General features: G+C 45.4%; 3 protein-coding genes across 4 annotated transcripts; 2 read left to right on the top strand and 1 right to left on the bottom strand.

The window, feature by feature from the left end:
- Positions 1–738: 738 nt before the first annotated feature.
- On the top strand, positions 739–11,868 carry LOC143371595 (uncharacterized). The gene is made up of 6 exons (XM_076816925.1): positions 739–1,277; positions 1,991–2,146; positions 7,338–7,582; positions 7,648–7,937; positions 8,009–8,300; positions 8,388–11,868. The coding sequence occupies exons 1-6, from the start codon at positions 1,137–1,139 to the stop codon at positions 8,665–8,667; spliced, it is 1,404 nt and encodes a 467-aa protein (XP_076673040.1). The 5' UTR covers positions 739–1,136; the 3' UTR covers positions 8,668–11,868.
- Positions 11,869–15,998: 4,130 nt separating this feature from the next.
- Positions 15,999–17,639, bottom strand: Cpr19 (cuticular protein 19). Of its 2 annotated transcripts, none has more exons than XM_076816934.1 (3): positions 17,429–17,639; positions 16,811–17,104; positions 15,999–16,504 (listed from the first exon to the last, which is right to left on the bottom strand). In XM_076816934.1, exons 1-3 carry the CDS (start codon positions 17,441–17,443, stop codon positions 16,106–16,108), a joined length of 708 nt encoding a protein of 235 aa, XP_076673049.1. In that variant the 5' UTR covers positions 17,444–17,639; the 3' UTR covers positions 15,999–16,105. The 2 variants fall into 2 exon arrangements, with proteins under 2 accessions (XP_076673049.1, XP_076673051.1); XM_076816936.1 differs by having other exon boundaries at positions 16,811–17,074; positions 17,429–17,638.
- Positions 17,640–24,320: 6,681 nt separating this feature from the next.
- Positions 24,321–27,896, top strand: LOC143371097 (uncharacterized). Its single transcript, XM_076815961.1, has 3 exons — positions 24,321–24,634; positions 25,765–25,864; positions 26,078–27,896. Exons 1-3 carry the CDS (start codon positions 24,623–24,625, stop codon positions 27,193–27,195), a joined length of 1,230 nt encoding a protein of 409 aa, XP_076672076.1. The 5' UTR covers positions 24,321–24,622; the 3' UTR covers positions 27,196–27,896.

A 27,896-nucleotide genomic window follows, 5' to 3' on the forward strand; every position in this document is an offset into this window, starting at 1 on the left:
CAAACGGTGGCATGAATTATTCGTGGCTCTCATATCATTCAATCAAATTCGAAACTGACAACAATTAAAATTCTCCCGTCACATTTTTCGTTTATGATCAATACTCAGCACGCGTTAACACTTAGTGATCTCGTTGACGCGTTTAAGTGAAATAAAAAATAAATTAAAGTGAAATATTTGTATTAGTGATCGATTGCGAATCAAGGGGCTACAGTTCCGAATGCTGCAGGTCCGCAATGGTAGCAGTGAAAGTGTTTCCAACGATTGGTCAGTAATATTTTATAATTCCTCCACTGCGAATTATAGCTCCTCAAATATCGCAAACTTTGAATTGATTTAATTAATATACTTGTGATAAAGAACGTCCAAATTTTATTAAGCTATTTTACCGCGATTATTATAAAACTATTTCAAATAATAAAGCGTAAAATACCAGGGTCGATTAAATTGCATAGAGTTACCGCGAAAAATTTAAACTCGCTTTTCGATAGAATCTGCCTTCACAGTAATTTTTCAGTTTAGATCGTAATCCGCGCTTTTTTAAAAATCGTGTGATCGCAAATGTGGAGTAAATTCTTTTGCATTTATATTTGTCAAGAAAATACAGAAATTTTCAGCTTGGCACTGTCATGGAGACTCCAGGCCCTAGAGCCTTTACGTTCCATGTTGGTTCTATCCATTACGTTGCCTGTAATATTCATTAAATTTTAAAATGAATCTACCCCCTCACTAGCAAAGCCCAAAGCTCTAACGGCGGGAGATTTGAAAAGCAACGTTCCGCTGCTTAAATCCATTCGCCATTGATAGGGGGCTGCGGGTTTCTTGGCCCTCTGGCGGTAAGCCTAGAAACCTACAGAACATGTGGAGTTGTGGCATCGAGCATGGTGGACAACAGGGACAGAGGGGAAAAATGAAATGGCGGCGTTACTTTAGTTTTTGTTAGAATTTCGTGTTTGTCAACGCCCGCCGCGATCGAAACGATTTTTATTTACCGCCACGATCCCGCGTATCGGCTCTCACGTCGCGTTCAGAGCTATCCTCACCGGGTCGAAGGTTTTACTTGGGAACGAGCGATCGGGAACGGCATAACCTAACCGAAAGCGTAAAGCGTTTGTGTTTAACCGCGTTGCGAAAGTATGGCAATGAACGAAGACTTCAATTTTGCCGAACTGTGCAGACTCTGCTCGCTGAAGAGTAATCACCAACTGCAAATATTCGACAAGGAGGGGGAGCAGAGGCAGTTACTCTTCAAAATACGTTCCTGCATTCCCGCTGTGGTGAGTCAAGTAATTTCGTCGTTTCGCTTTAAAAATTCCACGTTTACCCGATTCATTAGCGTTGAACCTGAATGTTATTTGATCCTGACGTATCTTTCATCTGCTCTAAAAAATCACACGCTTTATTCGATGCAGGAAGGAGTAGGAATTAATAGATGTATGAGTACTCACTACCAATATGCTATATATTGTTGCAACTGAGACTTCTATTAAAAGTTAAATTAGAAACTAAATTTTTCGTTGTAAAATGTTGCTAAGTAAATAGTAAAAAGAATGAACTTTGAAAGGTAGTGTGGGATTCAAGTCAAGGGTTGAAGGTACAGCGACAGGGTTAATTTCTGTAATCACTGTATCCTGACAAATTTATTTAAGCAACCTGACTGTCCTCGCATGCCCTTTGAAATGGAATTGGAAATATAGTAAAAATCAAGGGTTACCCCAAAAATTCTTTGTATGCTGATGGATATAAAACTCTGAAAATGAAAGAAGCCTGTGAGAAACTGAAAGAAATTCAGCTTCCTCCATATTTCTCCCTTTCAAAAAATATTCCACATTCAGCGTTACTTTCTCCATCAAATTTCATTGCAAATGTTCACCTCAATTTTCCTGTTTAAAGGGAAATTCAGTGCGATTTGATGCAGAACGAAAATGCTGTTTACTTCGTGATTTGTCCCCTCGGAAACGGCTGCGTTGAAATATCGAACTTATTGCAGATAACGAAGGAGGACGCGTTACCGAAAAATATCTGCCAGCGATGCGTGTACAAGCTGGATATGTTTTATGAGTTCCGAGTGAGTTGCATGACCACGGACACAGTGTTGAAAAATTACGCGGACAGTTTGAAGCATCTCGCCGCATCCGTGAACCAGGTAAGTCGAGAAAAACGCGAGAGAGAAAAAGGTGCACAGCCATTACCCTGAAAACCGAATTCATTCTTCTGTTACCTTCTCCTCGGTTCCTTATTCCTTCTCTACTACGAGCTATTTTACGAACACACCGATTCCGACTCTGTAATTCACTGCTTAAACAATTTATTGCCATGCGCATTACTCCTGGGCATTAAAGCGCAAATCTCGCACGCCGAAGTGGAACGCTTGACAAGCATAAAATATAATCCCGACTTCCGTGCGAGCGTAATGAAACTCATAAACATTGCAATGACACGTCGAAATTTCAACTCATTGTGTAAGCTCGACGTTCAGCGTTGAGTAATCCCTGTAAAAAAAAAAGCAAGGATCTCGAGGTAACTCAATTTTCGGACCACCCCTGCTTCCGCCACCCTCTGGGCAGGCCAACGGTAAACGCTACTGTGCATAAATCCCCCGATTGTTTCGTGAAGCTGGTATTCAGCGGCGCTGAAACGTACGGCACGTCCGTTTGAACAAGACACGGGCGAAAATATTCACAACGCACCCCCGTAAATACAGCTGAACGTAACGAACGAGCAATTCATAGCGGCCCGTTCACGGGCTACCACTTTATTTGCTCCTAATTGATTTCACGGGGACATCGGGCGCGTTTAAACCCCGGAGCCCACGTGGTTTACGGGCTGGCGAGCAAGTGCCTTACAAATGGCGGAGACAGCGCGCTTAATAAAGGTAGATTAAAGGTCTGACGTAAAGCGTACGGCGGGTATCTCCGCGCTGCTCGAGAGGCTGCTCATTTTTTTTTTTTTTTTTTTGTGGAGAGGGGTTGCGGCGGAATTTATCGCCGTACAACCGATGGACACGAATAGTCGCGGAGGACTGGCTATCCGAGTGGCGGTCGTACGTATCCTAGGAAGTACCGGGGACTCTTTACAGGCTCGTAAACTCGCGTAGCAATTTCCGACACGACGCGTTAAAGTGACTTTATGCGTCGAATGGGTGGCCGACACGAGTTCCACATTTCGACCGGCGTAAAAAGCCCTTGAGGCGACACGCGCCAGCGTTGTACCACCTCCTCGTGCCCGTCCCACCTTCCAGCCGGGGTGATCTCGCGTCCTGGTGCTCGATAAGCATGTCGATGGGCGAGGGGCGTGCGATGCTTCGCGGTGGTAATCGTGCGTCCGTTGCTGTTCCATTTTCTATGCTGGAACGTAATGGTGCGGACGTGATACTTCTGCAATTAGGTTAACAAGATTCCAAGCGCAGGGTGTAGGCTAACTGGTGATGCAATTAGGAAGTTGATTCTGTTATGAATGTGGAATACGAATTCGTTTTGGAGAAGAAACGCGCGTGAGTATTACGCAGGATGGAGTGTGCTGGGTAGTACGAAGGATAGGGGATGATAGCAAGTGTAAAATTAAATTGATAAGGGTAAAATGAAGTTCTTTTACGTAGAGCTGTATTCGCAAGGAAATCGAATTTGAAAATTCGTCATACCGAAAGCAACACGAAAGCGTTCCTGATCGGTAGTTGTGGCTGCTCGATTTCCTTGTTCCTCCACCCCTTTCGTTGTCCAACGAGGCATGCTTCCAATAATTCCGCGTCGCAGCAGACAGAGGGTGGAAGAGATAATACAGAGTAATTCTAGATACCGAGACTACTTAGGCTGTAGATCATACAGAAAATTGGGAATGTCGCGTTACTTAGTTTTTCTCTATTTTTCCATGGTCACGTTTCTCCAAGAAAATGCACCTATGTACAAACGAATAAAGTTCCAGTAAGGATACATCGGTTTCGAATCCAAATGTCGCAACATTTACCTGCACCAGTTTTCCCTATCTCTACAAAGGAGACCCACGGGTCCGTCCCAGTTTCTCGAATCACCCTGTATACAGATAAGCGCGCGGATGAACAGATAGGGGCGAAAGAGAGACCGATCGCGCGGAGCAGCCTAGGATAGAGGGTGTAATACGTGCACGCACGATCACGTGTGTGTGCAAAGCCGTCGCGGCGCTATTGATCGACGCTAGGCTGCGTCGCGCACAGAAAGCGAAAGTCAGAGAGTCCTCCTTTTCCACGGCGTCTCGCCTAGTCCCCTCTTTCTGTCCCTTTCCCCTCCGCCGGCAGGACGTCTCGCTTTATCCTAGCCTCTTCCCCACACCGTCTTAAGCCCGTCGGCGTCCTCGTTGCTCCGTTCCCGTAGTTCTCGCCTTTATACCTCTGACCGTCTCCTCTCTCTCCTGCCCCTCCGGTATCCCCAAGATCATTCGATCCCCTCCCCTGGCTGACCCGTTGGATCTCCTTGTCCCGGGCACAGGTGCAACGAGGAGCCAGGCCTGCACCTCTGAGAAACCTGTTTCGCGGTCTGGAATACCCCAGAACGGCCGGCGGGGTCTGGTTACCCAGGTCGATGGTGGATGGGTCCCGATCCCAGGAGGCCTGAACAACGGGCTAAACGGAGCAAACGGCGCGGAGGGAACGGTACTCGTCCGCTTGGTCGCGAGACGCCGCGCGCTTTAAGTCTCGCCTAATCGCGCCTTACGTTACCGTCCGACCGATACGCGTCTGCCTCCGTCCCTCTCGCTCAGTCAATGTCAGTGTCAAGGTCAGCGGGCCGACGCACTGCAGAGCGCCGACGCCGTCGTCGACTACGCTGCTCTCTTCCGTCATTGTGTGTATCCGGCAGGCGAGTCACTCGGTAGTCCGTGTACGCGGCACAACAAGGTATACACGAAGGTCTCGTTGGCGCGCATACTTTGCCCCTCTAGGGCGTCCCTTTGTCTCTTTCTCTTCATTTCCCTCCCCGCCCGCCGCTGCGGTGCCCTCTCGCTTTCGTTTCGCAGGGATCTCCATTCGATATCGTTGCACCGCGCCGTCTCGTCCGCGTATCTCGCCTCCTCCCTGTGCCTATTCTTCTTTCCCTGCCCGCCACAGTGTCGCTCGGAGCCTGCACCCGCGCCTCGTCGCGTCGATTTCGCCTCCGCCACGCGAGGAGCCGCGTAACCTCGTGGATCGAACGCGCAACAACTCCCCCCCTCGTGCGTGTGCTTGGCTCTGCCCAAGTGTTTCCCTGCTCCTTGTCCCGTCCGCGTACCGTCCGAGGCACCCTGGAGTTTCTAACCCTCTCCCAGTCGCTCCAGAAGCACGCCGCCACACGGTGCATTCCGCGGGGACCTCCACTCGATATCGTTACGCCGCGCTGCATTCGTGTGTCACCGGCTATCTCTTCTCTCCTCCTGCTCTCCTTCCCTTCTCCCCCTTGCTCGTCTGTCTCCCCCGTCTCCCTCCCGCCACCTCCTGCTCTCCTCTCTTCTTACCCTCTCCGCTCCTCCTCCCCCTTTCTCCGTCGGCTGCCCCTCTCTTTCTTTCTCTCGCTCTCTCCCGTGGCTATACCCCCTCCGCTCCGACGGGACGTTTTTTCGTCTCTTTGTCCTTACATCCTCCCGCGCCGGGAATCGGCGGCTAGCTCCGCGGGACACACTCCGGCTGCCCCGTAAAACGCGAGATTCTTTCGTGGCGTCGCGAAAAGAAACGAACGCGCGTGTCCGTCGTTGCTCGTGGCGGTTGCCGTCGTGCTCGTCCGCGGTCGTCCACGGTCCGGAGGCCCGATCCGTGCTGGAGACACTTCTTGGACTCACCTAGCCAGTGCACAGGTAGCCCCGACCTTTTTTCACCCACTTCGGAGAGACTCCCCACCGGCATGGGATCGAGGACACGGTGCTCCGTTTGAATCTCCGCCTGTGACGTCGTCCAGTGATACCGTTCCACCAGGACATCCGACTGTGAATCGATCGGGAGTTCACGGTTTCTCCATCGGGACGCAAAGTGTAGGTACGTGTGCCTGGAGATCGGCGGATAACGTTTGCCCGTCTTTTGTGGGAACGATCGTGTCTGGCTCTGTACACGCCAGCTTCTTTCTCTCTCTCTCTCACTCTCTCCCTCCTCCTTTCCCTCTCTCTCTGTCTCTCTCTCTCTCTCTTCGTCCCGTTCCTCCTCCCCAGCCCTTCTTCCCTTCCCCCGGTCGCCTGTCTCTCTCGCTTTTAGGTCATCGTTCTTTACCGAAGGACCTTGACGGAGCAGCCTGCGTGCAGAGATCTTTTCGGCTGCTCCGAAGTCCCCTGTCTTTTATGTATTCGATGTCGTCCTCCTGGGTTATGGGCTCCTGTAATGCTACTCGGCGAACAGGGGTCCCCGATTCGACGATCCCTCGGCTTCGGCAACGGTCGTCACGTGGACGAAATTATCGCTGGCCTGCCACGTTTCTCGGCAGCTACTCCTACGTTTTTGCCACTCCGACCCGCTCGCCCTGTTGAGCATCTGCTGGCTAGACGAGCAGCCGTAGACCGTTCTGTATCATGTTTTACGCATGACTTTTAAACCCGATCCAAGGATTAGCCGCAAAGCGTCTCGAGACTCAGTCGCCGGCTCGGCGGAATTTCATTTTTCGGAATGGAAGATGCGAACGCCGTGCCGTCGTCGTCGTTTGCGCCGCGTCGCTAGGGAATGGAATAACTTCGGCGTGTCCGCGACAATGTTTGAAACTCGTTTCGTCGGTAAATATCGATTACCGCTAACAGATATTTGGCACCGAGCGCGCCTTCGCCCGCTCTGTTCCCGTGATTAATCGTTTTCCCATATTGGCCCCGAAGCGGTCACGCTTTTGTGCGCGAATTGATAGAAATATCGCGGAATAATGTTTGCTGGTGCAGGCCGCCTTTAATTCAACATCCGCGGTGATATATTTCGCTGCTCGGCCGTGTATTTTGCAAACATCGCCGCTGCTACCCTCCCCCGCCTGCCGTTTCAATTCGCGCGCGTTATATCGCCCGACCTAACAATAAACTCCGAAAACCGCTGGGAACAACATGTCGCTCTGGTTTGCTGCCTCCGGTCACGTCTCACTCCGAATCGCGCGCTGGCTAATCTTGCTTCTTTTGTTCACTTTCTGCGCAGGCTGCGTGCAGAGTTTACTGACACTTAATCTTGTATTTTTGGCGATATCGACTCGGGACTGCCGATAAACTGCGATCGCGGCGTTTCGAGGCAATTGGATTTCGGTGTCGCGTACCTATTCCACGAGAAGATTCCATTCAGCGAGTGGATCTCCGTGTCACTTCGGAGATCCGTACTGCGAGAGGGGCTTTGCCGTTGTCAGTGGATGGGTGCGATGTAAGACTAAATGTACGATTAATAGGGCGCGGATAAGGACAAGATGTCCAACGGCAGCCAGCAGCAACAGCAGCGATCAGCCTACGTGGAAGCGCACGCGGTGGCCCATGCTGCGGTGCAGCAACACATGGCACAACAGGCTGCGCAGGCTAGGCTCGCTGGACCCGGCCCACCTGCGACACCTCAAGCGCCCAATCCTACGTTCACCTTGCCGGACGATGGCCTGGGCTACGACGATGGCGTGCGCGTTCTGCGTTCGATCGGTACCTGGTGGGTAGCTTAATGCGTGACGATCGGGTTGTACGGTGAGCCTTATCGATTAAACGCGGGAACAGGTCCCCAGACTACTCCGCTGCGATGCGCCCCGGCGGAGTAATGCCGCCATTCCCTGGCACGATGGAGCAGCAATTCGGGAGCAGGGCTCCGACTGTAAACCAGCCGTTAAGAACGACGAACAACGTACCCTCTCGCCCGGGCTTCGCGTCCAAGGCCACCAACACAGGGGAACCCGCGACGAAGGCGTTCGCATGCACCGTTTGCGGCAAGGGGCTCGCCCGTAAGGACAAGCTCGTCATTCACATGCGCATCCATACCGGGGAGAAGCCGTACTCGTGCGAGGTTTGTGGTAAGTGTGCTCGAATCAGTTGCGCCGGTGGTTCGATTGTCGAAGTTCAACTCTACGGAGGTTGCTTGCAGGGAAAGCGTTCGCCCGCAGAGATAAGCTAGTTATCCACATGAACAAACTTAGACATAGACCAGGAGTGGCGCCACTTTCGACGCCCACTGCTCCGAACTCGGAGCAGCAGCAGCAGCAGCAACAACAACAGCAGCAGCAACAGCAGCAGCAGCAACAACAGCAACAGCAGCAGCAACAGCAACCGTCTCGTCAAGACACTATACACAAGTTGAAAGAGGAACCGGTTAGTTGGGCGTGCGAGCTTTGCGGTCGAGCACTGGCCACGAGGGAGGAATGGATGCAGCATGCTCGGTAATTTTCGATTTACATTGTCAGCCTGAATGATCCCCGAGTAGATGGAAGCCTCGCCTGACATCGCCAGTGATTATTCTGTTGCAGATCGCATTTGGAAGCCTCAGCCCCACCGCAGCACGCGGCACCGTATTTCCCAGGCTCGACGGCCCCACCGCAGCCGTACGCGTCCGAGAGGCACTTCTGCCTCATGTGCCGCACAGATTTCACGGACAAGGCCGAATTCATGTTCCACGTTCGCTCTCACTTCGAACCTCACGCCCAGCAGACGCCGCCGCAGCACTCGGGCGGCAAGCAGGCCGGCGATCCCGCCACCGCGGAGCTGATCGCGCGCGGACTGGTCGACCCGTCGGGATTATGCAGCTAGAATTATCCCTCCTGTCGATACGTACCATCGATCCGTGTCTTACCATAGTACAAGTTCACAACTCCATTCTCGACCAGGACTTTTGCATAGGGTGTCATGCATATTGTGATTGTAATGAATATATACTGATTTATTAATAAGAGGGCGCACAGTGGTACGTTCGCGAGCAATGCGTCGGCGCAGTGACAATTACGAGCGGGAGGGGGTGGGATTTTACCGCAAGGTGTGTTCAACTACCGGTTCAGCTCATCTTGGTTGTCGTTTCATTTCACAGATGCCATCCACAGGTGGCGCCATTCTTTTCGTGGGGGAAAACGAAGAGTATCTTTTTCCATCGCGCGACATATCAGCGAGGCAGGCTCGAAGAACCGCGGTGGTACCACTGTGCGCCCCGTACATATGTATATGAATCAAGGCATACGTTATTCGTAAATTATTTAGGTATTGACGCGATACTGATTCCATGGCAAGAGTGAGTATTCCACTATCGCGTCAGTATTTAAACGTGATTACTTAAATAATAGTATACGTTCCTACATAGCTAGCTTCCCGCCATCTTTAGGCATTAGCAGTATACGCCATTCGATGTACAGGTTTGTTCTCAATGCTATCATATTTTTTTATACTGTACGTTCTGCGATACGGAGAATCCGCTGTTTCCAAGCAATCGTTTCTAAAAGCGCGACCGACTGTTCGGCGTGGTTGGTCCCGAGAAGTATACGAATACTTTTTACCGTTGGAAATCATTGATTAGAACAGCTGAGTTTGAAACGCGTCGATGGGTGAGAGTGCGCTCCGATCATGTGATTCTTTCCTCCCCCCCCCCTCGGTTTTCTTTTAAGTGAAACGAGTCCTTCAAGAGCAACGTATTTTTATCCTCATTATCGATTTGTAGTACCAAACGTGTAGTTTCTAACTGTGCTATAGCGTAAGTGTTGACAATATTACCAATCATCCCAGATGTTTTATATTCTTCATCGATTTTCAAACGAATAGACCATCTCTTTTTTAATCATCGTTTCTTTCTTTTAAAGCATCTTGTTCGTCGTTACTAAGCGTCCTTGGTACCTGAGGTGACATCGCGTACTTAACCAAGGAAGAGTAAGACTCGGTCCGCGCCGCGCATGCGTCGCACGGCCATTTTGTCGTAGGACAGTAGGGATTACGAAAAGTGCGCGGGTTTATGCTTGCAGATCAGTTCTCGTGATCCGAAGCGCAACAGAATGCGAATATTGTTATTTTATTTCATCGAATGCCAAGCAAACTGTCGGCGACAATAATTGTACATTACCATTTCGGTTTCAACGCAGAGATCATCGGTCTGTGTGCCGTCGAATGGTGTCTTTCAGTTTCGTCGAGTATCCTCCCGCGAGTGACTCTGCATTGCGAACAAACTGTCTCTTCCAAGTAACTTCGTAAGGGCTCGCTTTCGCAGCGCTTTAACACCCCTTTCGTCTTTAGAATAGAACGTTAGACAGCCAGCGCGAAGCTCTTGTTGCGAAACTGCCGTGCCTCCTGCCTCACGTACCCGACCCACTTCCGGCTTCTTTTCGGTCCGAACCATTTCCGGGACAACTGTGCCTAAGAGGGTATACTTCAAAAGCTAACGAGCCTACCGTTAGGTATATATTTTGTATAATTGTAACTAGTGCAATATAGAATTAATCGAATCGACAATAGTTGCGATTGTGAAGAGAAAAAAAAAAAGAAAGAAAAAGGACGAAGGAGGAAGAGAAAGGCATAGGGAAAGGAACGAATGAAAGGATGGGGAAATTTCTGCGAGTGATCTCGGTGTAACGTTCGAAAGCTCGCGACGACGAGTGAAGCATAAGTGGCGCTGCTTATAGCGATTTAATTAGTGCGATGTAAAAAACAAAAGGAAGAGGAAGGTTTAGACAGAAATGCTGGCCTTTCTTACACAGTTACGAGGTACTTCTTTGTACTTAGTGGTACGTATTAGAAAAGCGATGGAACGTCGAGCAGGATACGTGCGTCGTGGCCTGCGAACGATTTATTTTCAAATACAGCTCGACCGCTTGTACGGGCGCGATCTAAGAAAGAGGCGTCGAAGGATTTAGAAGCGTGTGGTACTTATAAAGGTGGATAAAAACTGTCCGAGTGATCTGGGTTCGCGAATCAACTCCGCCGTTGAAGCGAGGCCAGCAGAAGATCTTTATTGCGAGTCAGATCTTCGCTCGAACCCTCCAGGAAAGACATTCTATGTACCTGCTTGCCATTCCAATATAAATCTCAATTTTCGTAGCACAGAATACCGCGCGTTTCGGCAAGACACTTCGGACAGAAGTTCTGTAAAATTTCTTTACCTCCGCCGAGATTGATTTGCTCTCTTTCATCCTCCACAAGTACCGCGCTCCTACATTTTCGTCGACCTTTTCATTCCTCTTCATTTAGATCGCCCTGTACGCATGGATTTTCACTTTTTAACGGCCGTCAGTCGCGTTCGATCGCGGATCGGTGATAGCCGGCACGGAGTTGCAATTAAATCCCAGCTAGCACGAAGACGCGATTAAAGTTGATCTGCACGCTCGTCGGAGTTACGTTTCCGAGGGGAAGAAGTACCAGGAACCGACACGTCAGAGAAGAAATTATGCCTGCCATTTGCGCGCCGTCGAATTAATGTAAAAGTAGTTTCGCGAATGCCTAGCGCGATCTACGATCCGAGCTCTTGTTTTTCCTTCAGGCCCCTCGAGAGAGAGAGAGAAGCTCGCGCGGGGCGAGATGCCGGGGTACGAGAGGAAATCGTGACGATTTATATTGTAGTACTTTGTACGATCGAGAGACGAATACTGTATTTAATAGACGTATAGTGCCTTTTCTCTGGGACTTTATCCGACTTCCGATCATTTGAAATTGAACGTGTTAAGGAGGCACACTGGCACGAAGTGTTTTTTTTTCTCTCTTCTTTTTTTAAATTACGACGATAAGTTAGATCGTAGGCAAGACGAGGTTTATTCCATCTCGTTCCCTTTTATTCGATGTCTATTTCGTTTTTTTTTATTCGTTGTTTCGAGGCGTGAACGTTCGAATGCCACTGCCTCTAATAGCAGCTGTTTTTAGACTACTTTTATACTGTTGATGTCACGCGCAGCTACTCAGAGTCAGTATATTACTGCCATAATCCCATGAAACGAAATGTATACCCGTATACCTTTATAAATAAAACACGACTGGAAAAAGTAACGCGTCGTTTCTCGGACCATCGGATCTCCCAGGAGTGTTGCCAAAAATATACTAAAGCATATAGACGTGCACAGGGCGATAGGCTTAAATTAAGTCCACGGGAATGCCTGAAACTTGGTGATACTGAAAAATGTTTCAGATAAAGAGATAATCTTGCGGCACTAATTGTGTCGTAGGTAGAAATCTAAAGAAGATACGAAGGCGAACTTTGTTCTTTAAATAGTACCATAGTTTACTGTACAAATCTATTTAGCAGGCATTTTAATATTGCAAAGTTAAGGGGGCCACCGCGGTAATGGCCCGAAAAGTAAAGGCGTCTTTGGAAATTTATTAAAAGCAAACTACGTAATGAATCTTTCTTAAACTTTCAGGACTTTTTATTGGATATTCAAGTTATACGAATATTCTGCGGCTCGCGATTGATATTTCAGACTCAGTCGCACGTCTCCTATCTTTCTCTCGTTTCGCTCAACCGCGAACCACACAAGTGCCTCCTCCGAAAAGGCTCGCTGGATAATCCACAGCAGTGCGCGTAACGCGGATGCAGACGCAGGCAAATATGCAGCCAGTGGAATTGCGTTGCATCCAGCTGGACAGGGCTGCACCCGTTCGGCCATAAATTAAATCGGCGATCGACTTTCTCGAACGACACCAACGTGACGCGAAACGTTACGGTATGCGTTTCTTTCGGCCCACCTCTCTAAGGTTATCGAGTTCCTGCTCCGATATGGCTGGTTTGCCTTGCCGCGCCCGTAGAACCGCCACCGGCAAACGAACTGCATTTTTCCCCTTCGGCCAGCCTCCGCCGGTATTATTCGCGAGCCGTGGTAATGAGATAATCGCCCCTTTGTCTCCCGAACGCTTCCTTCTCGCTGCGCTCCGGAAGAGGGACTGGTATAATGGCAAAGTGGGACTCGATTTGTCTGAAGGATCGGTGGCCGGGATTGGATCTTTCGAACGCGTAATCACGATTTTTGTTAGTGATTAATGGCTAATAATGTGTGAAAGGGGACTACTTTTGCGTGACGCAAGGTGCAAGTGATTGAAAAGATGGATACTCGGGCCTAGTTATGCAGGAGACTATCAACCCTCAAAGAGACAAAGAATTAGTTAAACGGACCTCGTAATTCTGTGGTCTTTATTTTGCAAAAAATTACCAACCCTTAGAACAACTCTTATATTACGCAACTATTAAAACTGCCAAAGCATAGTTCCATTTAAGGCTTGAAGAACAAAAGCTACAGAAGATTTAAAATAATTTTAACTATGAGTCTTTAGGGTCGAAGAGTAAGGTGTTCTGTCGTAGGAGACTTTTACCGAGGATGGCTTATAGCTGAGTTTTCAATGGAAATACAGTTTCTGTGAATAACTACTGTTTTATTGACATGAAATTTACAGATTCGTATTGAGCAATCATAGTTCAGGTTGCTAACATGGATGTAAAGTTCAAGCAGCTTGTCTACCCGATGTTTCGTTATAAATGAGCATGGGTCTGCGTGATAGAATCGTGTATCCTCCCTCTGGAGTCACGAGATTCTCAGCAGTTCGCTGCAGCACTGCAGGGAACGCCAAAGGTTGCTCGATGAAAGTAATGTGACCCCGAAGTTGCTTGAGACTGTGCTCGCATTTGTGAAGAAAATTGCTATGCAAAACAGGGGCGTCGACCATGCGTCTCGATGAAGGAAGTCTGATCGATCGACGTTTCTGGAATGTCGATTGATTAATCATCCGTATCAGTGGTACCATCAATTTTATAAACTTCTCCGTCAGCTTTTCCCACAGTCACTTCTTTCACACTCCGTCGAGCATCCTCAAGAAATCCTCGCCGCGGCTCGAGCCTCAGCTCAACACTGTTTCCCTTGCACGTGTAAACAGCCTTCGTTTTTTTTTTTTTTTTGTAAGGACGTAAAAAAACACTCCTTTTTTGCGCATGCCTGTTTACACTTTTTTTCGTGATCCATAAAGAAGCGCCGACGATAAAGAAGCCGCCGCGCCTCGGGTCACGATTCCTTGTTGTTTTTCATGTACGTGCAACTGCCTTCGTTTTTTTCGCGAGGTCGCACGCATCGCTCATCTTCCTTGCACTCGTCTACGACTTATCTCGTCCTTCTTGCACTCGTCTATGACTACTTCCCCTTTATCTCCTGCTAGTTGTTCGCACCTTTTTTCAGCACAATTCCCCGAACACTGAGAAAAAAACAACTCGCCGCGGGCTCACCTCTTTCTTCCTCGCCTTGCGTAAACAACTCGATTCGTCCTCCTCGCACGCACGCACATCTACGCTCTCCTTCCTTTGCGTACGTCCGAGACCCTCTTCGTCCTCTTTCCACGCGTTTGCAGACTGAATTTGTCCTTTTTCTAGTATTGGAACGCGTTATCTCCCCTCGTTTCATTGGTCACCGAGGAAAGAAACGTGCTCGCCAGGATTGACAGCTGCTTGTCTAATCCGCGTGGACAAGTTCCTCCGTCCTTTTTGCACGCGTTTAAGCTTAGTATTACTCTGCTTTCTTTCTAGCAATGGGTATCCTCAGTTTGGAGCACCTGCTCCGTTTGGACACTTAGAACATCCTGCTCTTCTCGATTGGCAGCCGCTCTTCTAATCCGCGTGGACAGCTTCGTCCTTCTTGCACGCAAGTGCAATTTCATGTGTCTTACTTGCACTCATCTACGGTGTCTCCGTCTTTTTTCCACGCATTGAAGACTTAGACCGTCTTCTTTTTTTCACGCCTAGATGTTCACACTTTTTTTTCCTCGGCCTTTTAAGCACCGCTAAAAAGGAGACCGCCGTCCCGCAAGCTCGAGTTACTCTTTATTCGACCGCGCGGATACGACTGTGACTGTTTCTTTTGCAAGTTTGGGTACTTGAAATTGAGATTTGGGGTAATTGAAAAAAATACGAGTGTCTTAGATTTTAGTGTTTAACAGCATATTTCAAGGATAACAAAGTTCGCTGGTAGATACCTAATTTGACTTCTTTACCGTTGAATTTACGTCTAATTATGGTGCAGGAGTATCAGACTCCTTTGAACAATTATTAATATTTTCACCTGAAATTCACTTCAGATTACTGCACACGGATGAACATTCATTATGTTGCATATCGAGGCAAGAGAAATTCCACCGGAATAAATCAACGAAACTTTCCAGTAGATCTATGCTATCGCGACGCGAATATTTGCGTGACTCGGTACAGGTAATTAGGGAAAGTGTTCACGAATAAAGGAATCGTTTTTAATTGGCAAGGTAAACGGAGTAATTTATTCGTTGCATTCCCTTGAGAATTTATGCAAAGTTTATGCAGTTTTTCAACAGGAAGCTTGACTTGCATCCCGTTGCAAGCCTCGCGGTAAGATCATGGACAAGGCTCTGGTTACCTACAATCTCTTAATTATGAATGCATGATCGCGTATCGAATACAATCACCGAGAATTTCCGTGTCTGTCACATATGATCGTCCGTTATCGATAATATTACAAAGGCGTTTTAACCTCTTACTGAACGACTCTCCCCTGATCACGAGTAAAATTTATCGGATGAAAAACGATACAAGAAATTGCAGAAAAATTATATAGTTATAATAAATCGTACAGTAAGAGATCAATTACGCCCCACACCACAAATCGCCCACGTAGGAACGTGGCTTAACACCTATCATTTTCCACACAAATCTTTTTTTCCATTCAACCCCTTTTTAGGTGAGACACTTTTCTGGCTCGCGACTGAGATTTTATTCATATTCACGCATTCCCCATCTTTCCTGATCTTTTCTAAATCAATGCTGCCTCTACTACTCAGTACTCAGTAACTGAGTAACAGAGGGCAATTGAATTTTTATAAATGCATTTAAGGTTAATTACTTTTCATAAAATAATTTGAGTTCTTGGCAGATTTGTTTAAGATTAAGTTAATTTTATTAAACATATTTAAATTAATTTTGAGTAGTTGTACTTTTCTCAATGTATTTAAGGTTAATTATATTTCATAAATTAATTTGAGTTTCCTGGTAAATTTATTTAAGATTGAATTAATTTCATTAAAAATATTTAAATTAATTTGGAGTACTTGTATTTTTCTCAATGTATTTAAGGTTAATTATATTTCATAAATTAATTTGAATTTCGTGATAAATTTATTTAAGATCACCTGCGATATCAGTCGCGCGCCACAAAAGTGTCTCCTAAAAAAAGTTTTCTCGTTTCCTCCCCCCGATTATCGCTCATACCTCGCTAATGGAGACTTAACTTTTACTGAAGGTGTAGGAGTAGCCGTCAGGAGTCCTGTTGAAGCTCAATTTCCCCGGTGGGTAAAATCTGCGAGGGGGTGGCGTCGTGATCGCGTTGTACTGCGGCAGGGGCCTGGACGGGGGTTGATACTGCGGTCGAGGGTTGTACGAAGGAGCAGGTTGGGCCGGAGGTGCTGGCTGAGGCCTGTACTCGTACTGCTGTTCTGGCTCGTACGCAGGTTGAGGTTGCGACTGCACTTCGTACGCTGGTCGATTCTGCGGTTGGTACTGCGGCTGCGGGGGTGGGTTGTACCTCGGTGGTTGATAGTCTGGTGGATTGTACTGTGGCAAAGGCTCGTACTCCGGCTGCGGTGGGACTTGCGGGGGTGGAACTGGTATGCCATCTCCAGAGGCCTGGAAATTCGAATAAACCGGGAAACGTAGGTTGCATCTTTTTCTTTCCTTCAGCGAGAAGGTAGTCACACTGAGTTAGCATTATTCGCGAAGGCACAATCGCAATAATTAGTGTCGCAAGCGGATGCAGCAACCATATCCGATTTGTCAATCACTGTGGATAATAATTACAGCACTGTGAATGCTCATTTCGGAGATGAAGAATATTGAAAAAAAAAATAAATAGACGAGTACATGGAAAACGGAGTAAGATAGAAATCCACGCGAAATCTAATTTAATATAACTTTATTCCTATTATGACCTACCTGGAAACCATTTTTCCCAGCCGTGTATGACACCGTACGCCTTTGCCCCGTCGGATCTACGTAGGAGTACGACCCACGACGATTTCCATACACGTCACTTTCTTCTTTGAATTCGACCCCGTCTTCCTGCGAATAAGCGGCGCCAAAAGTTCCATCGCCAGCGAGATATCGGGCGTCGCTCAAAATCGCTGCTTGCTGAGGCGACTGGTACTGGCCGCTCGACGACCGACAGGACACCAGTGTCATCGTGCAGAACAGCAACACCTGGAGATTACAAAGGAACCTGGTTCTCGCCTTGTGAAATATTAAAGTAAGCAATGTATCAATTTGCAAGATATTAGAGTATATCATTCTTTCAATTGATTAAACTGCTTCGATAAAATGCAGTCACTATTTCGAGTTTGATTAAGGCAGTTATTTTTTCAGTTATCTTCGTGTTACGTTAAATATTCAAGGGAATGTGAAATGAGGATTATTAAAAAATCTACACAATGGAACGTGATGGAATGTGACGTAAGGATCGTCAAGTAGGGCACGCAGGTTATACATTACACTTGTATCCGTTACGAATCCGAGACAAATAAAGCGTTTCGAGTGAAATTGAAAGGGAGTACTCACGAATATGGCACCCATAATAGAGCGATAACGACACCGGGGCGACGAGAAGTGCAACAGTGCTCGAAGGACTGTTGAGAGGGGCGTTTTATACGGCAGATTGGATCACGTTGACCTGAAGAGGCCTTGATGGCCGCCCGCGCGCCCTGGCTGCAGAATAATGCACATTGCCCTCTGCTCTTCTACCACGCCTTTCGACTACCACTAGGCTTTCCTCTCGGGAGCTTGTACTGACATTTCTCTGAGCAGTTTCCTCGCTGTTAGACTACATAATGCAGTATGTTGCTACAAAATGTATTCTAGAGAGAATGTTGCATTCGATTTGATTATTGCTCCGAAGTCTCTGGTTAGAATCGTTATTTTATTGACAAAAAGGACGTAAACAATTATGGTGAAAGCTACGTCATTCATTCGTTCTTCTTGCAATGTATGCAATATTTCTATAACATGTCTAGAGTAGTCAAAGTTTAGTTCCACTCTGTAACGCCATTCTTGCCATATCTACACTATTACACACCCCGCTTTACACGCTACACATCACAATTCATACTATTCATGCCCTGCTTTGAACTTAATGTGGTAAGTAGTTACTCACACACAACACACTTCATAACTTTCAACATTCGTTTTAAGCTTCCCGCGAAAACGCAACAAAGTTGCAAGGGACAATTTTTTCAACAATGTTGCAAATGAAATTTCGGCGATCAGAAACCAAAATCCCGGGTTGCAACTTTGTTGCGTACCCGTGAGAAGCCGAATTTTGGTTTGCAACTTCGTTGCAGCTGCAAGAAAAGCAAAATTTCTGTTTGCAACATTATTGAGGCCCGCGGGAGCGCAAAAATGTTGCAAAGCGGTGGGTTTTTGATTCACGAACAGGTAAATTTTATTTGCAACAATGTTGAAAAAATTTTGTCCATTGCAACTTTCTTGCGTTTTCAGGGCATTACTTACCGGCAGCGAATTAAGTGGATGCGTACGAAATACCGGTCAATTCGAACTTGAGCTCTTCGGCAATACCGGGGGGTTTGTGCGAAGGAAATTTTGAGGGTTAAAATTGTTATTAACAAGTTTGACAAACAGGTAAAGCACTGTTACTGTTGAGATCTATGAAACAGCCGATTTTTATTCGACCGGTCGATAACCGAAATCAACAGAACGCCGAGATTTAGACTACCGGTCGATACGCGCTGGCTTCTTAATCGGCTGCCGGTAAGTAATGCGCTAATACCGGTATTCTAACTTATGAATTATGGTGCGGGAAGTGTGACGCGTGAAGAGTAGACGGCGAACTGTGAATTGTACAGTTGAAAAATCGGATTTGGAGCCTGGGCACTGAAATTCCATTTGCAAGAATATTGAAAAAATTGTCAGTTGCAACTGCGTTACATTTTCACGGGGCGTTTAGTTACGCCTTCCAGGTTCGATCCACTTCTGTGAGGCGTGAGGTGTGTTTTGTGTTATTTGGTACTACACGCTATCTAAATTTTAATATATGCATTCCAGATCTATTGGCATTCTTTATTTGCATTCAGGTGCCTTGTGTATATCGCATCACACAGCGGGGTGGTGTAAAACATACGTACGTCGTCTGGGAAAATCTCACTAAGGAAAAATCTATTGAAAGAGCTGCAGATAATTATTCCTCGAAGATATGAGAATTGTCTCGCGTTAATGTCAGTGCTCCTCCAGGTTACCCCGCCTCGGATCTTAAAATAAAGTTTCATACTGAAGTAAGTTTTATTTTAAATCAACGCAGGCCACTGGTATCCGACATTCGCAAGTGTTTTCCATAATTAAATTCCACGGTAAAAGCACGGGCACTGAACGGTACACCTTGCAGTTCCGTGTTACAATTGGCAGAAGGAAATTTCGACACCGTCGATTTGACGTCATACTGTTCGTCGTAAGTATTCTATTATTACCTTCTGCTTTTCCCTTAACGTATGTTTTACGATCGCCTTTTCTGGAACAACGTAACATCCCGCTTGTAATGGCGGTGATAATAAATTTCCTATTTTATGTTTGTTACTCTCGGGCATATCAAGTGGCATATACTCATAAGGAAAAAGGCTGAATGAATTTGAATTCCCATTTACTCGAAAATGAGAACCAGCGCGTTTAATTGCCCATTAACCATTAAATCTCGCGGAGAGGCAACGCAGCAAGTGGAGAAAACAAGGAATCTGCAATTATAATGTAACGGATCATCTGAATTTAACAGGGATCATTTTTCATTCGCCTTATCTTCTAAATCTGTTCAGATAGATTTGCAATTTGCTATAAATTCACTGTTGTCAGCTATTACAGAGGGCGCGGATTGCATCACGTGGATGCATCGGTGCACCTTTTCAGTAGGTCTAAAGAAATGCACACTTTTTATATGTATAATCGAGAAAATAAAAGCATTACGCTTCCCGTTTAAGAAATCGCAATTTAAAACCAACAGCTTTCACACTCGCACCGATTTCCCGATATTTTTGATGCCACGGAATGTGAAGCACGAAGGCTTATATAATAATGCTCTAAATTCTCTTGCAAACTCCGAGTATTTACTTTCGCAGTAAATAGATATTTCGCTTCCACTGAAATAAATATCTCCCATTTGCCAAAGATCGTTTCGTGCCGCTCGTCCGTCAAATCTGTCAGTCGATTCTATTAAACGAATGTTAATTCGCTCGCGTGGTTTCACAATACCGTAGAAAGCGCCCGGCGAAATAGAATTCGCTGCATAGAACTTACAATGTTCGTTTAGGGATACGCGCTACCGCGGCAATAACTCTTCGTTTTGCGATTATCACAATTAACGTTCCCCTGGTTGCCGCGCCATTACCTTCCTTTCTTCCATTTCCATATTTCCATGCATCCGTGACTCAGCCGCTGCCCGACGTTACTTTTACTTCGCGATCCCGCCGAGCAATCCTCGCCGCGAGATCTCCTTTGACCGTCATCCCAACCGATCGACCGCGGCTCCCCGTTTTAATTGCCGATCTTATTAATGACCGCCGCTCTCTGCGCAGCCGCGGGCTGCGATTGCAAAAAGGCGATTCCACGTTGGCGCGCGGAAAATCGCCGGGGCCTTAATATCCGCGAGTCGACGCGAGCAACGTTCTATTTTTAAGCGATTCCATGGAAGCACGGTCTTCCTTACGATAGACTTTCTCTGCCTGTTTCCGCGGAACGGATCCTTTTTTCTCATCGTGCCTTTCGAATATCGTCGAGGAACTTTCCTGGTCGATGCTCGTACGGTTTTTTGGCCTACCCGCGGTGTTTACACGGTGTTACCAAGGCTCCCGTTGCCAATTAAATCTGATAGATCACGCTAATCTTCCGACTCGATCGTGGCGCGCCTGGAGTTTAAGTCGCGGCCCCACGGGGCGGGCTTAAGACGCTTAGTGACGGGCTTCAAGACGCTCTGAATCACGTCAAACACATGAATGATAGTTGAGTGGCAAATACCTAGTTGCAATATGTTGACGGGGCTTGAACGTTTTAAGGGGTCCTACCTTGACGGACGAAAAATGATGCGAACTTTCGGAATTTTTTTAAAACAGAACCATTAAATATATTTACTTCCAGCTTTGCGGTTTTGTTTGTCAATCTTTAGAGAATATGAAGAAAAAAATTGTATACGAAAATAGTGGTTATTTCCAGAGATATAGTGCTTCAAATGGAGCGCCTTACAAAAATCATATGCGTATGGTTAGCATAAAATAAGAAGTTGTAGTTGTCTGAAATAGAAAATTTTTTCTGTAAAAAATTCGCTGGTTCTTAAGTCGCAAAAGTATTTAAGAAGTACTGAAGATATATACCAAGTTTGAAGTAAATCGGGTGATTGGTTTTTGACTATGCTAATTAATTCGAAAAACATCGTTTTGGGAAAGGCGCGTTTAAAGTTTTAGGTACCGTTATTTTTTAATTAAATGTTTTTTAAAATGCTACGTAAATATATAGGCATAAAGTTTTCAATTAATGTAATTTGAGGGGTGATTTATGGCAAGTGGTTAATGGAAAAAATTATTAAGAATGTCTGTATGGTCCATACCAGTCTTGCGATTTAAAGGGGTTCATATTTGGTGACAAATTGTAATGTGCTTGGTGCTTCAGGTTTACTTTATTGCATTGCACGCGTGGGAACGCGGCTTTACCTTTCAGTCCTTGCGATAGTAAACTATCTATTGAAGGTTGTGTTTGATAGTAATTAGTGATATGGTTCAAAAGGAACTGGGTACATGAAGATATTCCATATTCGTTTCGGAAGATTTTAGAAAGAAATGTTCTTATGTGTCCTTGTTACAGAGAAATGATGAAGAAAGCTATTTTGCATTATAAAATACAAATACATCGTAAAATTATTGCGATGTATGCTGTGATTGTATTAATTCATTGAATGTAGAACATATTTTGTTATGAAGTACTGAATGATTTCATCTTAATGACACTATTAAAATAAGAATAAGTAAAAGAGTGGTCGATACATAAATATAAGTAAGAAGCGAATTATCTACTATTAAGTAAAATCTTTTTTATCTTTTACTCACAGCCTTGTCTGAGTTAGTCACATGTGTGTAATGAATGTAATGATACATCATTATCATTTCAGCAACCAGATGATCTATAAATTAATTAATGATCGACATAAACTGAAATTTACGCCGAGAGTAAAAATTACGTTTCCATCCTCTATACTTTGAACCACTAACGTAAAAACTTCCTATTTCTGCTTCTTTTGTTCTTCAGAAGTACGTGGTGTAATGAAGGTAACAAGGATCTGGTAATTTTGAAAATTACTATGGTTTTTCATGCTCGATAAAAGAAGTCGAGGCTGCCTCCTCGAACTCTGTTTTATGAGTACTGATCTCTTCTGTAATGAGTAGTAATGAGTTCCGCGAACTGTCATCTCGCAATCACGATTTGAATATTTTTTTAGATTTATTGTCAATAAGTTTCGCGTCAATTGGCTTTCCAGAAAAGTAAATTTCTGAGATCGGCGATTTGTGTTGTAAATTATCTATAAATTCTTGCTTAAAAATTTGGAGCATTCTTGCTAAACAAATATTTCAATAAACTCCTGTTGCATTTCAAAAGCTACTTCTATAATAATCCATTATCTTATGTACTGATGTTTGAAAAATGGGAGTGATGAATATACCATAAATTACTCGTGTGAGATCTCTCTGAAAGAACGATCATATTCGTACATTTCAAAGTCTAGAGAACTTTCTCAAAGAAAAGTGAGTGCTTAGCCACAGAAGTGTGTAAAATGTATTCAATAGATACGTACTTATATTTCATCGACAAGGAAATTTCTTGAGAACGAAGCATGCTATGGTCAATAAGAAACGTTTAATTTAAAAAGAAATTGAATTTAATGGTAATGTTTAACATAATTTATGCACCAAACTAGTTTGCTATAAATTTTTTCGCATATATTTCCATTGAATTACAGTTTCGTTTTCGAAAGGTGATGATGCATCTGGAGATAAGCCCAATTGCACACAGTCTCGCTGCACTTTTATGCTACGTTTACAATAAACTATAGAAAAGAGAATGTTCTACTATTAATTAAATAATTTCAATGAGTAAAACAGTAGATTACCATAAAAATATTTAATTCTGGAGTACTAAAAGCTTCTTTACGTAGCAATACAACTTACATATTTTTAATTTAAACAATTATTTGACAGGGTACAGCATCACTGTATGCAAGAATGTTTTATTTTTCGTCATCGCAAAATAGAAAATGTGGAATTCTTTTCTAAAAGTGGATTCGACTGCATTCCACTACTTTTCGTTTTTAAAGTGCACGAACCATATCTTGTCATCAGTCTACGTGTAACGAATCGAGGCAATGTAATTACTTTTCGCTATTTCTATTTCAGAGAAGAAATGTAGGAGCTAAAAATAATTTCTCTTCTGTTATGCCTTAATTGAGTACAAGTGAACTATTTGATGCACGAAACTGGTTTCATTAGCTTCGAGATTTCTTTTACTTATAAAGGACCGATTGAGCAATAGGTGACTTAAATTTCTGTGCTGATCAATGTTCGGTACGAAACAAGCCTTTTTCCTTTTTACTCCTTGTACGTATTTACTCTTGTCATCGATTCCTGGATTACTAATTTTGTCACTCCCATTGAATCTTTTAGTCCTACTTACCTATATACAAATCTGGGCATTCTTGCTGTAATCAATACTCCAATAACTCACCATTCTCAAACGATCAAAATCACCAATTCCATCAGTTAAAGAAACTCTAGGAACCAAAGCCTAGTACAAAACTCCAAATAATACTAATAAATCACTAAATGGTTCAAGTCAAAAACCTAAAAAAAACCAGAATTTATCTCTTATTTTATTCAGAGATGGGCAAAATTTTTTATAAATAAAATTTTGGGGAAAGTGGTCTAAGCCATTTTTCTTTTCATTTCGCGATATTTAAATTTCTGCGGTTATGTAATCGATCCAGAGATGGGCAAAATTCTTATTTAAGTAATCTCTGAAACAATTTAAACAATCTCTGAGTCGATGTAATACAAAATAAGGAATAATTTCAATTTTTATTTCAAATTTTATTTAAAATATTATTTAAAAAAAATTTTTCCCATCTCTGCATTGGTTACAGAACAGCAGAAGCCTAAATATCGCGAAATGAAAAGAAAAATGGGTTCGACCAGTTTCATAATCACCGGCACAAATCTAACTCACCAAATTAACGCAGTTCCCAGTAACACCAGCTCCCAAACTCCCGAGGACGCCACGTTGCGCTCCCCATTTCCGTTACCCAAAATGGAGCGGTGGAGAGGGCCATTGCAAGGCATTTAAAGGCGCGAAAGCCCGGTGCTCAATGAATCTTGACTCAAGTATCTCCCCGTGCGTCATTGCCCATCCCGCGAGAGGTTGTAGACCGGTAACCTCGGACAGTTTTGCGTCCGCAGCTTCCTAGATCGGCTTTGTAACCGTGTTGCGCCAGAGAACGCATTCTCGCAATCGGCCCGGCGATAATATCCCCGAGGGCCCCCGTCGGCCAGCTCGTTACCCGGAGGCAGAATTACTTTAAAAGTAGGTAGGCAACGGCCGTCTGCTTGGCTGGCCAATTACACCGGGGCGACTCCGACTATATAGAAGAGGCAACGAGCCACCGTCGGCTGATTTCCACCCGTAGACCCGCGAATCGAGGATCCACGTTCATCGTCAGCCATGAGGCTTCTAGTGAGTGCATTCGAACGTCAAGCTCTGGGGGGGACTCGCACGATTCCCATTGGAACCACTTGGACAATATAATCCCCTCGAAGTTAAACTTAAAGTCCCCCGGGAGGAGGGTAGATTCCAAATTCACCGCCGAGATTATATAGCTATTCCCAAGTTTCTTTGGATTTGGCTTGTAGTTCCGTATTTAGTGAGTGATGGATTTCGGGATTTGGAGGAGTGCTTTTGTGCTGATCTATGGGAGGTTCGCCAGTGCTGGGTATTAAATTGGTAGCCGCGTGGAAGGTTCAGGAAAAGTGAACGCTGACGTTTGGTGATCAGGATCTATCGGCTTCGCCTAGCTGCCCCTTGTTTGGGCTTGTCGCTTACGGCGCTGACAGGTTTGATGCTCCTGGATTGGGAGAAGTAGGAACTGGAAGGGAATTTCGTTGTTGATTGCCTCAGTGGAATTGCGTTACTGAGGCATATCGTATTTAACTCGTTTTTTCTTGCGTTCGTTAGTTTGCTTCCTTCTTTGCGAGACTCTAAGTTAAGGGATAATGAGGTTGTGTAAGTAGTAGTAATAGTCGTTCTTGTTCCAGTTCAATTTTCCCTTAATACCATGCACTTAAGTAACCAACCACCAAGCACGTAGTTCGTTCATTTCAGCAGAGATTCTAAGATCCACAGAGATTACGAAACGTCTCCTTATACCCCGTTTATTCGAATACAATCAGTCTTGATTTCCCACCATGGAGCGTCGCTTAAAATAGCCATTCGGTGCAGTTCGTAGTAAACTCGGAAACAGGGCCGGGCTTAATTTCATGATAATGCCAGCGCTGTAGAAGGGAGTGAAAACGTTGGACGGCGTTACAAACGCCGATTCGTTATTTGTAAGGTGGACAGTTTATTCAAAGTGACGGGGCAAAGGCGGAAATCTAGCGCGGCAGTCGAATGTTTTATTGAAGAAAACGAACGTGCGAATTCTCTTCCGCGTGCGGTGTCGTCGGCATCGGTTTCCAACGGAGAAAGACGACCGTTCAGGAAGACTTCACTTTCTAACGGATCCCATTACCGTTACAGCATCATTGCATTCCTCTTTACCGGAGGTTTCTCGCGGGGAGTAATGTGTTCACCTTCGTGCCTGTTTGCAGATTCTTATTGCCGCGTTGATCTCGACAACGATAGCGCAACGAGGCCCGCAACGTTCTTCGCGAACACCTCAGGCCCAAATTAGGTACAACGATCCCAATGGTAAGTAGATTTTGGGGGTGAAAGATTCGGGGGAGAGGGGTATAGTTCCTGTGCAAGATTTAATATTGATAATACTGTTCGTATTTACATTAGTGATAAGGTTTATAGGAACCTATGGAGGCATTTGTCGTCTCTCAAGGATAACGGATATATGTATTTAAGTTGCAAGTATTATACATATATTATTATCACGACTACCCTCCCTGATTCCAGGTTTGAAGGTCAACTGGAAGTTCTTCGTGCCCCCAAACCAAGTGCGCCCTCTGGTGAGTTCTCAGCGCGCCGAGCGAGGGCAACCCCTTCATCCTCAGCAACTGCAACAACCACTGCAGCAGCACCTACAGCAACCACTGCAGCAACATCTGCAGCAACCACTGCAGCAGCAACTGCAGCAACATCTGCAGCAACCACTGCAGCAGCAACTGCAGCAACCACTGCAGCAGCAACTGCAACAACCGCTGCAGCAGCACCTACAACAAGCACCGCAGCAGCACTTACAACAAGCACCGCAGTCTCAGCTCGTGCAACAGCAAGGAGACCCCGAGCACCAGATACAATACAACGCGTACTCGCAAGTTCCAGCCCCGACGCAAGCGCACGCAGAGCTCAATCAGGTACAGTACAAGGCCTACCAACAAGTTGAAGCTCCAGCAGAGGCGCAGTCCGACCCCAGCCAGCTGCAATACAAAGCTACCACGCAGGCTGAACTTCCAGCAGAGGCGCAGCCAGACCTCAACCAGATATCCTACAAGCCCTACTCCGAAGCGCCAGCTAACGTGAAGCAATTGCTCTACGAGAACTCAAAGTCGCAGCGTCCCTATGTCGATCCAATCGGCATTCTCTATAACCCCAACTACGAGCAGCAATTCGAACAGCAATCGGCAACCGCAGAGCTCCCGCAGTACGAAAAGAGCTACGATCAAGCTGAACAGCAGAAGTCCAGGCGGGACTATTCGAGCAGGGGCCTTCAAGGCAGGATCGTGTACAAGGATGAGCAACCTCAGCAGCAACAACTGTCACAGCTGCCACAGCTGGTGCAGGTTCCGGTGCCAGTGGATAACATACCCATGGCACCAGCTCCTAAACTGCTCCTCGACAAGAACATGCCCGCGGAGCTGCAACAGTTGCTCGTCTACCAGGCGCAGGCACCGTACGACGTGATCGCAAACGGAATAAACTACAGGCCGAAAACCCTGTTCGTGCCAGAACAGTTGCCGGAAAATGGCAAGGGGCCGTACAGTTACCGTAGCAGGACTTACTACGTGCACAACGACCAGTACCAGCCGATTTACGACTCGTCCAAGCCTGTGCACGAGGAACAGAGGCTTTGATCGAGGGAGGAACCGAGGATGCTTCGCTAGCGGGATCTGCGTGTTAAGGTTGGGATACGTCTGAGGATGATCGAGAGCTTTCGGGAGCGGAGAAGCGTGGTTCATTTTGATCTTCTTAACTCTTTGATCGTTTCATTTGGAACACGAGTTTTAATAGATTATTATTATTTCTCTATTTATACTGGGTGGCAAAAGATCTGCAATGAAATGTTCATTGATTGGATAATTAATCTGACTGATACGTTTGAGTTTGCTGGCAAAGTAGAAGGATTGAAAATTCTGAGAATGTGAAACACGAAGGTTTAGATGTAACTGACAAGTGAAACGCATCTTCGTATTCTTAGGTCGCACAAGATAATTATAAATGTTTGTTTAGCATAGTCTCACTGATTGTAGATTTAAACTAATTCTGCAGCTTTAAAGTGGGCATGAATATTTGTTACCCTTAAATACACTTAATTACCCTTTAATACACTCGGTTATAATTTACGATATTATTAAACTTTCAGTTCAAGCACTATTGTATGACATACGAAATCAATGTCGTCGAAGATGAACATTCAAATTGTAAGCTCTAATCTTCCCTTGATCTTATGTTACTATATAAAGCGCACTATCATTTGCACCCAGACCCTTTTCATGCGAACTTTCAATTATTATTACTGTTTTTATATAAAACCTGCAGTTGTTAATAAACATTC

This window comes from Andrena cerasifolii, chromosome 7 (genome assembly GCF_050908995.1).
Source record: "Andrena cerasifolii isolate SP2316 chromosome 7, iyAndCera1_principal, whole genome shotgun sequence".
NCBI lineage: Eukaryota > Metazoa > Arthropoda > Insecta > Hymenoptera > Andrenidae > Andrena > Andrena cerasifolii.